This window comes from Poecilia reticulata, chromosome 19 (genome assembly GCF_904066995.2).
Source record: "Poecilia reticulata chromosome 19, P_reticulata-male-v2, whole genome shotgun sequence".
NCBI lineage: Eukaryota > Metazoa > Chordata > Actinopteri > Cyprinodontiformes > Poeciliidae > Poecilia > Poecilia reticulata.
The window spans coordinates 13,462,257-13,476,119 of NC_088848.1; the positions used below are offsets into that span (position 1 = coordinate 13,462,257).

The window sequence follows — 13,863 nt, forward strand, 5'->3', positions numbered from 1 at the left end:
AACTCGCAACGCCGATTCAGTTCTGGACCTTCTCCTCCCCACAGTCTTCTCAACTTTTCAAGTGTTCACACACTTTGCTCCTTGAAGTGCAAAATTGTCTTCCTTGATCCTTTTTTTTTTTTTTTTTTTTTTTACAGTATTAGTCCTCTAGTACATCATCCAGTAATACAAATTTCAGAGTACAAAAGTTTCAAAACTTCGGTCACAATATCAGTCATAATTTGGCTTGAGTGAAACAGTCAGTTGAAATATCACAACTGAAATCTGTGAAGCTATTTAGCACAAAAATAAATACAGATATTTGAAATTTAAAACAGGAGTGTTTGTAAGAAACGACACACTTTATCAAACTGACTATACATTACTTGCAGTATTTTATCCTCGCAGTGTCATTTGAACAGCTGGTACCTATCTCGAGCTTCCAATAGACGACTCTCTCGACATGTTGTCAGTTCATCAGCAGGGCAGCCCAGAGGGCTAACAACTTTGAGTCCAGTACATTATTGCTGCAACCCAAAAGTGCCAATATGCAGCCTGAATCAATGGTTGACGTCAAACTGGTTTTAACCCTATTCTAGTCGTCAATCCAAAGAAAAGCTTAATTTGCTTACTGTCATCTTAAGTCACCTGTCTTCTGGTTCATCCTGCCATCACTCATGAACAAGTCCCCAAGACAACTGGTAAACTGACTGAACTATTATGTCTTATGTTAAGCACCTTGAATTGCTAATTGCTGAAGTGTGCTTTACAAACAAACTTGCCTTGAACTCCTACAATTGTGGCAATGGAAAAAGCCCAGCCTAGACGTAACGGTCCACCTTTTTCACATGAAGATGATTAAGAGATGGCTCTCATCCTAGCCACTAAAACCTTTGCTGAGGTAAAAAGCTCGAAGATGCAAACAGGACCTCATCATCCACAAAAAAGCAAAAGTCTGTGACGAACCAGGGACCCTCCACTCCTTGACTACAGTTTGACATCCTGTCAAAGAACATCACATACAAGATCAGGGCAGCAATGGAGACCAAGCCGTGCAGGAAACAGGCTTGAATTGTAGCCAAGAATGTGGAAACGGTTCTTACTTTGGTGACAAAAGGATCAAACTTTAGAATACTGAATGCCTGCTATTCTTTACTCGTACAATATCCTCAACAAAAGCCTTGGAAGACACAGTTGCAAGCTTTCTCCTTATTCACAAAACTCTAAACTCCCATGACCCAGTCAACAATTCGTGTTAAGTGAACATAACATATATCTTTAGTTTTCACGAGCAACTCAAAGAATTAGCTCTAAATTAGTGAGTAAACAGAAACCATCTGAAAATTGTTTGTAAAAACGCCTCAAAGATGTTTACTTATCAAGAAGTGATTATTTCTTAGACGTACTAAAGCCGTGCTAAACATTTCCCACCGTTTCCGCTCTTTTTCCTAAACTACGTTAAGCTAATCATCTCTTGGCTACAGTCCCATATTTACTCTGGAGGCTTAAGAGAGGCATTAATCTCCTTATCTACAAGTCGGTCCTGACCTGAGTGCAAACGAGCACAAATCAATCAGTTTGGAAGTCCATCAGTGGCTGCTGTAAAATTAACAGCTCATGAATGTCGCACAACAATGATTTAAGAAGCCAAAATAAGAAGCCAAAATTTATTTATAGGTCAGAAAACATTTGAACATTTATACGTCTCACCACAAATTGACTAATCGGAGAAAACAACTGATGTTTACAGATTTCATATCAAAATATAGCTATGCGTAAACTGAGACACTGCAGAGGACAGTGTGGGAGCAGCTCTGAAGTCTAATGGCTTTTGATTTAGGTTACCTTTGCATTTGGTCGGATTACCAGAATGTGGATTAAACACTCGCACGAAACACACTGTTTCCACCATAAGTAGCATAGCATGAAACAACAACAGTGTGGCTTGCATGCTCACGTGGCACTGCTTCGCCTTTTGACTTTCAAGACCAACAGGCCACAGCTGGTGGCTCCCGTTGCCCTCATTTCACACTGCAGAGGACCAAACAACCAGGAGGCTCTGCTGCACGTTACGTGGCACTGGAAACATCCAGCCGTTGGATGGGTGCCGTGACCTCATGCAAAGGGAAAGTTCAGGAGTGGTGCTAAGGAGCAAAGCAAGGAAAGAATCCACATAGGCACAGAGTTAACACTTTCACTGCCAGGAAGGTGGATTGTCTTCCTTCTTATATAGATGGTTATCCCACTAATGGCATACTATCTAATTAAGGTCCAATGTCATGTAACCTCCCTGGCCCAACCTAAGCTTGATGAGTAGTAGATGAACTCCTCTACTAGCATGGCGGATGCCTTTAGGAGATAAACATTGGGATTAAAGGCAGTGTGGTAGAGGGGGGTGGGGGGGGTGGACAGGGCTAGAGAAGGACACCGTTCCAGTTGTGGCAGATAGTAGGTCAGAGGAGCTAACAGATGGCCAGGAAACTCCCTTCCGCCCTCCCTCCCTCCCCTCTGCTGCCGACTGACTGGGATGTCCTACTAAAGCTCTTTGGGCAGCAAGCTAGAGCCTCTCCCCAGCTAACAGATTACGACTATAAAGAGCACACACTTGGGGCTCTAAAGGATATCAAAGGCAGTCAGAGGTGACATATACCACCGACTGGAAATGGTGAAATGACAGACAAGCTGTTGAGGCGTCTGCTCTGCTGGTTCTATCATACTGGCCCCCAGGCAACAACTGGGTGACACGCTGCTGTTAACTACGGAGGCTGTAACCCCCACCCCCATGCAGCCCACAGCTGCATGTCGACTGCTGTGTCTCTTTCCCTCGCGACTCCAAATCGGGTCTAATTTTGGATTTGGCCAATGGGGTGTGTGGAGGTGGTGCCATTCTGTAACAGAAAGCTTTGCAGCAACATTTTTCTCTGATCAAAACTATTAATTAGACGTATCCTGCCTTTGTACCTTGAAAGGTAAAGCAAACTGAGTAAATAACAATGTATAATGGGAGATATTTTAAATCTTCCCTTAATTCTCTGTAACCAATCTGCTTTGTGGTGTCAGAATGGATGCTTTAGTTGCCAAGCACACCTCTTCTTAACATGTTCGATTATTGCTTCCCTCCCCAGCACTGGTTGAATAATCACCAAGTAAATGTTTCCAAATCTCAATAAAACTGGAACTTAATCCAGATCCTGGATGTGTGCGGCTCCAGGTGCTTCACATTTGGCCAGTCTTATTCTTGCCAATACGACTGAGAAATCTGTCAGATAACGGCTGGATAGCATCAAAGCTCATGAATTTTGGCAAGACAGCCATTGGTCAATAGTCATGTTTGGGCTTAGTCTGACATCATAGTACAATAACTGACCTCAATTCTGTAGAATGATTTTCTGCATAAAATCAGATTTTAGGGTTTAACACTTGTGAAAAAAATAGCTGAGTACATACTCAGCAATTTATCCAGAAATGCTTATATCCTACATCTTATTTTTTTTATTTATCTCTAGAAACTAAAGCGCTTTAATTGTAAATGCCATTTATTTTGGATCAATTAATAAAGGATGAACAAAAATGTAATATCAATCTGAGGAGATGTTAGGATGACCCACCCCCTTAATAGGTTGTGTTATTCCTTCAGGCTGAAATACTTTCAGTGAGATACTTTACTGTCTAGTGACTTGAATACGACAACTTCACTGTCAACCAGCCAAGATCGGTTGACACCGAATGAAAAACACAATGAAGACATTGCAGTAGGCAAAACTGCTGAAGGACACGCGGATGCAACACCTTGCTGCTAAGATCTTTACAGAATGAAAAAGAGTGAGACTGAGTCACGGTCAAAAGTTTATGAAATTAACTTTATAATTACTTTGTTTTGACATAAAGTGAATTCCATTTAACTCCAGAGCTGTCTAATGCGAACTGCTCTCTCTCACTCATACACAGTGAGAGAGGCTCTGATAAATAATGAACGATCACAGAAAGACTTCTGAAGGATCCTTACTCTATAGTTGCCATAAATGAATGAATGATTTATGGTCAGAAAATCAAAGCTTTTGTCTCTCAAATATTAAGTTGGACGCAGCTTTTTTTAAATTTTTTTTTAATGGGTCATAAAAGACAAAAACTTAATATCTTGTGATGTGATAAACTCCTACATTTTGAGGGATGTAACAAAGATTTTGTGACTCTATATCGAGTCTCGTCAAGGAGTAAACGAGATTCGCTTTAATTTCCTTTCAGTTGTGTTTTATTTATAGAGACATCTGTCCAAAAGCCTGGAAGATGTACTCTATTTGTACATTTATTTGGTGATACTGTCAGTAAGAACTCTGTAACTTAGAGAAGTCGCAATTTTATATCACCATAACTTTCAAATTAAGTGGATTTAACTTTCAATTTATTAGGATTTGTTTTGCATTTATAGGCCTAATTCCGAATCGGCTTAAACATGTACTGGCATGTCAGAGCTTTACAGAATCAATGTCCTTTTTATTTGTTATTATTTAGTTTTCCAGAATAATTTCCATCAGACATTTTCGTCACCCAGGTGTGTTTAGATGTCCATGTTTACAATCAATGCAGATAAAAAAAAAAACCTAAAGATATTTATCAAGGTAGAAAAAATGTGACAGGGGTTATAAATATTAATTATAATATGCACAATGATATTTATTTTACTTATTGTGATATATAATGGAGGAGACAGAGAAATGGGGGTTAATTCTGTTGACAATGTGTTTAAAATCACAACCTGCTTAGATTTTAAAGGCAGGTAAGATATTGATTACTGAAAATATACTGGATGATGGTATGATGCCAGTATGACCACAATATCAGGATAATCACACAAATATTTAACACATTGTATGTCATTACACAATAATTTTTATTTAAATCGCAAAAGAAACAATTTACTGCAAAAGTAAGTTTTGTTTAGCACAAGTTATGTCTTTATTTTGACATTTATCTATATTACTTCATATAATAGGTTTTCCTAGTTTTGTGAATCAGTTAACTGTCACATGACCAAGCAAAGATCACATAACCAACCTTCTCCTCCACTTCAGAAATGTTGCCATTTCTGAAACAAATGCCAACAAGATGGAAATAAATATTGTATATTGATGTTGGCCCAGTATTATTTAACAAACCCATTTCAACATAGTCATTAGATTGTTTGAAACCCAGACAAATCTGTCTGTTTTATGCTAGGACATACCTTCCTTAAGCTAACTGACTGGCAGTGTGCAGCAACAGGTGGGGGGGGGAGGAAGCTGGCAAAATCTCCAGTCACTTCTGCTTATTCTCTGGCATTTCATTTGAACACTTTATGGAATAGATTTCATGTTGTGAAACCTTTTAAAAACAATCGTATACCAAAATGCCACAAATTGACCCATTTCTTATCTCACCAAGTTACTTCAAAACGTTCTCCGTAGCTTCACTAATTAATTTACTTTTTAAAACAACCTAAGTAAAAGTAAAAAGTAAAGTAAGACTATGTTTAAAGACATACTTAAAAGAAAAAAAATGCTAATGGACTTAGCATTAACATCGATTTCAAACAGCTTCTTGAAATAAATCTTTGCCAATTTTGCTACCACGACCATACGTTTAAAACTCTTCTGAATCAGATGTGGACTTTGACCATTTATAAAGTAGTTTCATGAAAAAAACACCTACTTCAATCCTAAACATAGAAGCAGTTAAAACCTAAGTACATGGCACGTCCTGCAGTTTGTTCAGTGTTTCGAATGTGACTAACCGGCGCGTGCACTCTTCCTGACACGATGATGACAGCTTGGGCGAGACAGGCCAGCACTCAGACATCACAAGTGAGACGTTGCATAACTTGGTTTGTCGCAGCAACCTGAGTGGGTTGCTACATACAGAAGCGCCCCCGCCGCTGCAGGACAGAAAAGTGGGACAGCGTGACCTTGCTGCTAATCCGTCTGATCTCCCACCCCTCCTGCTAGTGAGTAACGCACTCCAGGAGATGCTGCGGAGTCCAAAGTAACAGACAGTTTGAGGATAGTGGGACATATGGTGATTACATTACCCCTGCCTGGGCAATCCTTCACCTGCTGATTTGTGTGGCTACAAATGACCAAGATCTCTATTTAGGATTCCCCGCAAAAAATAAATAAATAAAAAAATAAAAAAACGTGAATTTATTTTTATGAAAATGAAGTCACTTTTTGTTATTGGGACAGTTTCATGTGGGCAGCAAAGTACAAAAAAAGTTTCATATAGTCGGGTTATCCTGCTGTATGAAAAATAAATCTGATTATTTCTAGTTTGGAGGGAGTGCAGGACAAATCCAGCAAAGATTATCTGTTTTGTTTTTTGGAGGGGGTTTTAGCAGAAAGCTTTTGTTACACAGCGTGATAGAGAATTAAGTTGCAACCTTCCAGGACACTTCATCCAAAGCTTTTATGAATAAAGCAAACATTTTTCACGTATTTTGGATGGAACTCCTAGACCGTGTGAAAGGTTAAAAAAAAAAACAACGGTTGGGAATTACAGATATGTTTCCGATACTTGTCGAGACCTGAAAAATGCTTTTAATCCAATTCCTATCCCAAAACCTCCTTCTTCTGCACGTGGCGAAGAAGGAGGAAGTTACATCAAACAAGCCGAGAAAATAAATAAGACATGAGAGGAAGCTTCAAGTGGGCTTCAAGGAGGTGGCCGTCAAAAGCCAGGCGAGTCTGTGACGATAACAATGCTGCTATTTTTACAAGCAGTCGCAGCCGTGGTGACAGAGAGCAAAAGGGAGAAAAGAAAAAGCGAGAGTATGAGAAGGAGCAGAAACAGAGCTGAATGTGATCACCACCCAAAGCAGATCTTCTGTTTTTCTGGTTGTTGTTTTTTTTTTGTTTTTTTCAGTTTTAGAGGACAGAGATGGATGTTCGGGGTAAAAAAAACAGGGACAGGAGACAAGAGGCTTTGACCCATTCACCAACCGTGACCACCACAGCACTTGAAATGTGGCTAAAAAACTGACTGGTTACGCATTGCAGAAATATGCACTAAACATGGGTGCTTCCTGTTCAAGAGAGAAACAAAGTGACTGCCGGCCTAATAAAGCGACGTGACATTTGAGCTGCATAATGACGCCCCTCCCTTTTGACCTCAACACCCTCCCTCACCCGTCCTTTTACTTTCATCCACCCTCACATCAGTCTCCATAACAAAAGGCCACAGTCATTCAGTACAACAGTACTCAGTTACTCCCCGGCGACCGCAGCAGAGCCACAATCAAATTCAGATTTCCATTTTTTTTTTTTAAATCATGTTTTTAATGACACATCATACACAATTTTTGTTTCTCCTCTCGAATGCATCGTTAACAGCCACCAGGACAGGCCCCTCTTTAGGTTGCCTTGGACTTCCTCAACTCAACCGCCTAATGAAGCCAACATCATTGAACCAACAAGTACCAGCAGCTCCAGTGGTCAGAATGACATATGCCTTGTAGAAAACAGTCTGTTTATTTATTTTTTATGCCCCAGCATATTCAGGAGAACATGGGCAGGCAGGATAAAACCCAAATGCCTATTGTGACGTCAATACCAGTATAAACGTGACAAACTAGAATGTCTTGTGCTCGTCGTAAGCAGTGACGTCTTTCCTGTCTTCCAGTCGGCGGACTGTGTTATGTGACCCCAATAGCTCAGCTCTGACTACCATTGTCCTGTGGAGCTACAACTGAAAGGAGACCAGGAATAGTGCAGACTGGTTATGGGCCTGTTTTACAATGGAAACATACAAAATAGTGATGCAAACCGCACCAACCCATGCCGTACCAATCCGGTTCGACCGCACGACATGCTGCCAGAGCTACAATAGGATAGAATAACATTTAGTTTACATCTAAGCTTATCCGTTTTAAAAATCTGTGGCAGGCATAGAAAACTGATGTTTGCAGAAACGATCGGACTGAGCTTGAGCAGTTTTTTTGCAAAGCGAGTGAGAAAATATCCAGTTTTCAGATGTGAGGATGTATCATTTAGAGGCATAAACAAATTGATGGTGACCCCCGGGCTTAAAATGCATGTAACATCAGATTTTTATTTGCAAAAGAAAAAAAAAAAAACTTCAAATACCATATCCTTTCATTTCACAATTATGAACTACCTTATGTTGGTCTGTCAGATAAAAATCCCAACAAAATGCACTGACATCTCTGGTTGGAAAGAGACGAAATGTGAAAATGTTGAAGGTGGGTGAATACTTTTGACAGGTTCTGTGGGGTATAATGGTCGGCATGCGTTATTTTGAAAATAGAAATCATCACAATTAATTCCTAAAAACCTGGGTAGACTATAGCAAGTCAGAAGGAGAAAGGAAAAGCCTTTATTGTAGCACTTCAATCCCAGATGTTCCAAATATCCCATTTTGTGGACTAATACTGTGTTTAATAAACTTCTATTCAGCCATTAGATTTGATGTTATATTTAGATCTTCCCTTGAGGCATATGTTGCTAATGTTGCAATAAGTGTGCATCGTTGTCACTCCTCAGTTATTGCAAAAATTGATTTAAAGTAAGAGTAACAATGCAATGCTGGACAATGTGCATCTACAGGGGAAAATATAAATAAATAAAATCAATAGTAGCCTTTGACTTGAGTCCCCATGATGAGGAACAGTATGAGACGGCTCTCTGTGAGAGAGATGCGTGTGATGCACAGAGTCAGGGCTGACTTTGCCTGCCAGAGTCTCTGCATACCCAGAGCTCGAGGCAGGGCTGGAGAAAAGTCTGATGCTCCTCTTCGGATCATTACACCGCCGCCGCCACTAAACAGAGAGATGCTTTGAGTCAACGCTCCCGCCCCCTTCTCTCTGTCTTCGGCCTCTTCAAATTTCTCATCTCACTAGCCTGGGCAAAAATTGCATTCTTCTTTCTTACACCAAAAAAATAAATAAAAAATACTCTCTTCACCCTCACTTAACTCCCCATAAAGGGACTTTTATCTTCAAGTGCTGTGAATATATGTCTTTAAATATGCTGATGGTTACCCAAGTCTTTTTTGATATGTAGTTTAGCAGGTTCCTTTACATTTTATGTAATATTTTTAATGAATTCTATAAACTGTATGGGGTATTTTAGGTCATGTCAGTTGATATTTCAAACTTACAATAAAATAAATGAGAATTTCTCACGTCTTTTCAAAACATAAACACCCAACATTATACAATTGCTTTTATTTGTAGCATAAAAAGCAGCTGTTGTTAACGCTACTGCTGAAACAACAAAACATTGATTTTTTTTTTATTATTATTATTATTATGACAAAATTATCAAAAACATTCATTTACTTTGTTGTCCTACATGGATTTCAAATTCTCTTGAAAGCTAGACCTGCAAATTTTATTTATTTATTTATTTTTCGCAGCAGGACCGCAGAGCCATCTCTAAGCAGCTAGCTGGTATGATTTGTGGATTTCACTGCCGTGCTGATCCCAGTGTTGGAAAAAAATCAAAAGGTCAGCATCTGTTCGAGGGCAGGAGAAAGCTGAGCAGGTTCAGTAAAAATGCTGACAAAAGCTCTAATTAGGACTGTAGCCCGGGCAGATTACCACCCAAGGTCGTACGCCACATACTTACAGGAAATATTTAACAACCAGGCCAAGCATCATGACCACGGATCCTCTCCATTGTGCAGTTTTGAGCTCCGCGCGGGGCAAACGTGCGTGATGCGCTTTTGTGTATTCGGACACCTTTCTGTTGGAATCAGCGTCAAGTTCTGTCGAGTCAGACGAACGCCACGAACCTCAGCAGGCAGGGAGCACCTCGCGTCAGGCTGCAGTTGTGACCACGCTCTGACCTGCACGCCGCCTGTTCTCCTCATACAGAATATGACATGACGTACAAGCACTGCTTCGTCAGAGCTCATAACGCCCTCTCTGTTATTTGCACCCCGTCTCTGTAGACGGTTCTGTCTGGTACCGTCTGGAACGAGGTAGCAAAGCATCGGGACCCAGTCAATCAGAATTTCCAATTGTTTAATTGATTAGTTTCATTCCTCAAGCTTTTGGAGCACAAATCTGAAAAAAAAAAAAAAAGTTTTTGGACCTCCTCACAGATGTCTTTATGTGAATGAGTTATGGAGCTAATAACGTATTTCTTTAATAAATATTATAATATATTAGTATGTTTATTGTGCTATAACAATGAAACTAAATTCACTGAAATATTTCAGATAATCAAACTTCTACTGGTGGACAAAAAAGCTGGGATATCTTTGATATGAAGAGTTGTTTGATCTGAAACCTTTTAGATTTGGTTTGTCACCTATAGTGTAAAACGGCATAGTTAATATTTGCATTCATTTTATGTAATTATTTGATCACAATCAAATCTAAGCTGTCAAAAACAAGCTCCCACATGCACATATATGCCTCTGATTGCATCACAGAAAATAAACCGATCTGTTTTTTGTATTTTGGAGGATGTGGGGGGGTTTTTCTCCCCAATTGTTTTTCCATTTATTTTTTTCTGATGACATGACAAGTTAAATTTCCCACTTGGTCGTTAGTGCTTTCTCTTCAGAATTTACTGTAAGTCAAATATGTCACCTGATCACTTCAGTTTATGTCTCTAAACCAAAAGAACATTTTGCAGACTCCTGCAGTAGGAATTCATGCTGTGTTCCCCAGCTGAGGTTTTAGTGTCAGTGTGCAATTTCTAGCGAAACCAAAAAAAAATCCTTGAAAATACTGGGCTGCCTCTATGAAAATAAAAGTAAGCCTCTCCTTCTGATTGTGGTTATTTCTGCTCACTAGGTGTTCCAGTGCTGCGTCCCTCCTCACCTTGATGGGTTCTGTGCAGAAGCGGATCTTCCTGGACGGGGGCGGGTCCTCCTCAACGGGAAGGCCAGGAATCTCCACACAGCTGGACTCAGGCTCGTAGCGCTCGTCGCCCTCCTCCTCCTCCGCCTCCTCTTCCTCCTCGTCCTTCTGGCTTTCCCCGTAATCGTCCCCCATGGTGCTGCAGGTGCTGATGTTTGTGAGGTCACGTTCCGACTTGTCGTCCCTCTGAGTCCTGTCGTCCTGGTCTTCCTTCTCCTGCCCCTGCGCCAGCATCTCGTCGGTCTTTGGAGAACTTCTGGCCTCTGCAGCATCTTCTCCGTTCTCCACAGACCCGTGGAGGTCACCTGTGCTGTTGGACCCCTTGGCCCCAGGCAGATTTTCATGTTGGACAATCTCTTTGGCCTCCACACCAACATCCACAACAGTCTTTTCTCTTTGCTCAGTGGACTCTCCTACATTGCTTGAATATTCGGCGGTGGGACATTTGCTGCCACTCTTGTCTCCATTGATGCTTTCGGATGGAGGTGTGACCCTTCCCCTAAGGCCCCTGGGCGGCCCCTCTCTGCCCTTCTGATTGCTTATCTCTTCCTCCTGGTGGCCTGATGCAAAGGCACTGACCCTCTTGGTGATTATCTTTGAGTTCAACACCCCCACCTTGGTGCTGACCCCCCGGGAAGGGAGTGGCGGTGTGGAGGAGAGCCGGTGAAGGTTGTTCCGCAGCTCAGCCGCCCTCTCAAACACAGCACTGAGCTGGCTCACCGTGGGGGACACCGCCTCGCTGGTGTCCAGGCTGTCCAGGGACTCTGTGCTGCCGTTAAAGCGAGACACCATGTCCAGCCTGCCATCCTGGAAGGCCGGGGTCTTGTCGGTCTTCAGCAGCACCCGGGTGGTGCTCAGCTTCTCCAGCCTCTCCTGCTTCTCCTGCTGCTGCTGCTCGAAGATGCGGCGGGTCTCCTGCAGCTTGGAGTAGCTGGGCGACGAGGCCCGCTGGTGCCCGTTCTCTGCCTTGGGGTCGAACTTGTTGACGCGCTCGGACACGGTGGAGCCGAGCTTCAGCAGCGCGCTGTGGTCCACGTTTTCATTCAAGCTGCCGGCTCTGGGCAGGGACAGCCGCACCGTCCTGGCGCCGTCCTCCGCCTCCACGTCGCCCCCGGTCGTGGTCTGCATCTGCTGGAACATGTTTTTAATGCGGTGCACGTTGGAGCCGTACCTGCGGCCCCGGGGGCCCTCCTGCACGTCCCCATTGGCGGCGCCGTCTTTGACCGGCTTCAGGGCCTGCATCCCCGCCTCGTACGCGTTCCTGTGCGGGGACGGGCTCCTGAGCGTGGAGCTGGTGCTCTTGGATGTGGATTCGGTCTTCATCATGTTCGGTCAGGCGTCGCGACGGATGCTCAGCGACCTCATGTCTCCCTTCCACTCCCCTCCCAAAATCTGTTGTTCCTCCACCCGGCGGCGGATCCCAGCGAGGTGGCGCCCAGCCCGGACTAAACACAAACAACAGATCGCATCAAAGGCCTGCCTGCATCCGCTGCAATTGTCAGAGAAAGTGAGCCCCGATGCATCTGTCAATAGCTCGCATGCAGACACGATGCAAACCCAAACCCCCTGGATATCTGCAGTAATCATTCAGATATTTGCACGGGGAGAATAAAGCGGAGATGAGCGGCGGATTTAGCCCAAACTGACGACAGATTGCTTACGTTTAATCCCTTTTTGGAGGCAGCATCATTTTGATCTCTTCATTCTGTGAGCTGCAGATTTCTGGTCCTCCTGTAGCGGCAGACTGCTGCTGCTGCTGCTGCTGCATGCAGGAGGAAGCTTCCGGGTCATAAGGCCCGCCGATCAAATCCGAAATCCCCAAGCACAAAGGGGTCAAACGTGGAAAGCCAAAAGTGACACAAACAATATATATTAAAAATAAAATTTAAAAAAATACAAATCATTGTAAATATTAATTATGAAAGCCAACAGTTAAATACTTTTCTATGTTAATTTTAAGTCGATAAGAGCATTTTAATGCTGTTTAAATAAATTCCCCCTCAATGTCAACGTTGACCTCATTTGGACGAACTCAGTGTTGAGTCTACTTTCCTCCAAATGTAGCCTAAATGGGGTCTATTAGACATTCCTCAAAACATATTGTAATTTTGCTTAATAATTAATGCATTTAAATATTTCTTTGTGTGTTTATTTATTTTATTTTATTTTAATGAATTAAAACTTGCTTATTTGTCAGATTGTGGTACTTTTGGTTTTCCATAGAACTGTGAGAGAAAGCGTCTCATTTATAGGGTCTCAAGGAATATTCCTGCATAAATAAAAGATTTAAAATAATCAAGCACTTAGAAATAGCAACAAAGGGGGTGGAGGGGGGCGTCGCAGTAGCTAATGGCCTCCACTTACAAAACAGAAAAAAAAATCTAAAACATTTTTAGTGAATATTATTCCTAGATGCTCCGAAGTACAATCTGTGGACTAAACCGACGGCGTAAGGACCCAATGAAATCTCGCTCACGTCAAACCCCGTCGGCCAATAGCGCTCCCGTTATTTGCAGCTCAGATTGTTGCTTCCTGCATTGTGCATCTTCGCTGACAGATATGTTCTGCGCTGCGGGCCGTCACTAGAAAGTATTCTCTTTACGTTCAGCTTTAAAACAGGACTTGCCAGACTCGGTGTTAAAAAGTTGCCCAAAGGGTTATTTTCGTTTCAAAAGCCTCGAAGCTGCGCCGTATTCAAGATGCATCATATATTGATTTGTATGAGGAATGTGTTCTTTCTATTCTAAAGTTGTATTTCGAAGCATCAGGTGACGATCAATAAGCAATCAAAACGTCAAGAACTACAGACTGAAAAGTGACTTTATATTCATCCCCCCTGGTCTCAGTATTTTGTAGGATCAGCTTTTAGCTTCAGGTCTTTTGGATACATCTCTCAGCTTTGTAGTTCTAGAAAATTAAATCTTTGCTCATTCTTTTTTTTTTTTTTTTTTACTAAATAGTTCAAGGCAAGCTCTGTTAACTTTGGTGAAGATCCAGATTTAGAGTCTATAGCAGGCCTTGAT

At 42.0% G+C, this 13,863-nt stretch overlaps 1 protein-coding gene across 2 annotated transcripts in view; it reads right to left on the minus strand.

The window, feature by feature from the left end:
• The window catches only part of LOC103481836 (neurabin-2-like), a 23,100-nt gene extending 10,492 nt beyond the window's left edge, over window positions 1-12,608 (minus strand). Inside the window, exons 1-2 of one of the 2 annotated variants that reach the window (XM_081601144.1) lie at window positions 12,502-12,608; window positions 10,802-12,285 (exon numbers count right to left, since the gene is read on the minus strand). In XM_081601144.1, the coding sequence (XP_081457270.1) occupies window positions 10,802-12,166 (1,365 nt within the window). In that variant the 5' untranslated portion in view covers window positions 12,167-12,285; window positions 12,502-12,608. Of the gene's footprint in view, window positions 1-10,801 lie in introns of both variants that reach the window. The other variant, XM_008437598.2, reaches the window with a different exon arrangement.
• Window positions 12,609-13,863: the final 1,255 nt, after the last annotated feature.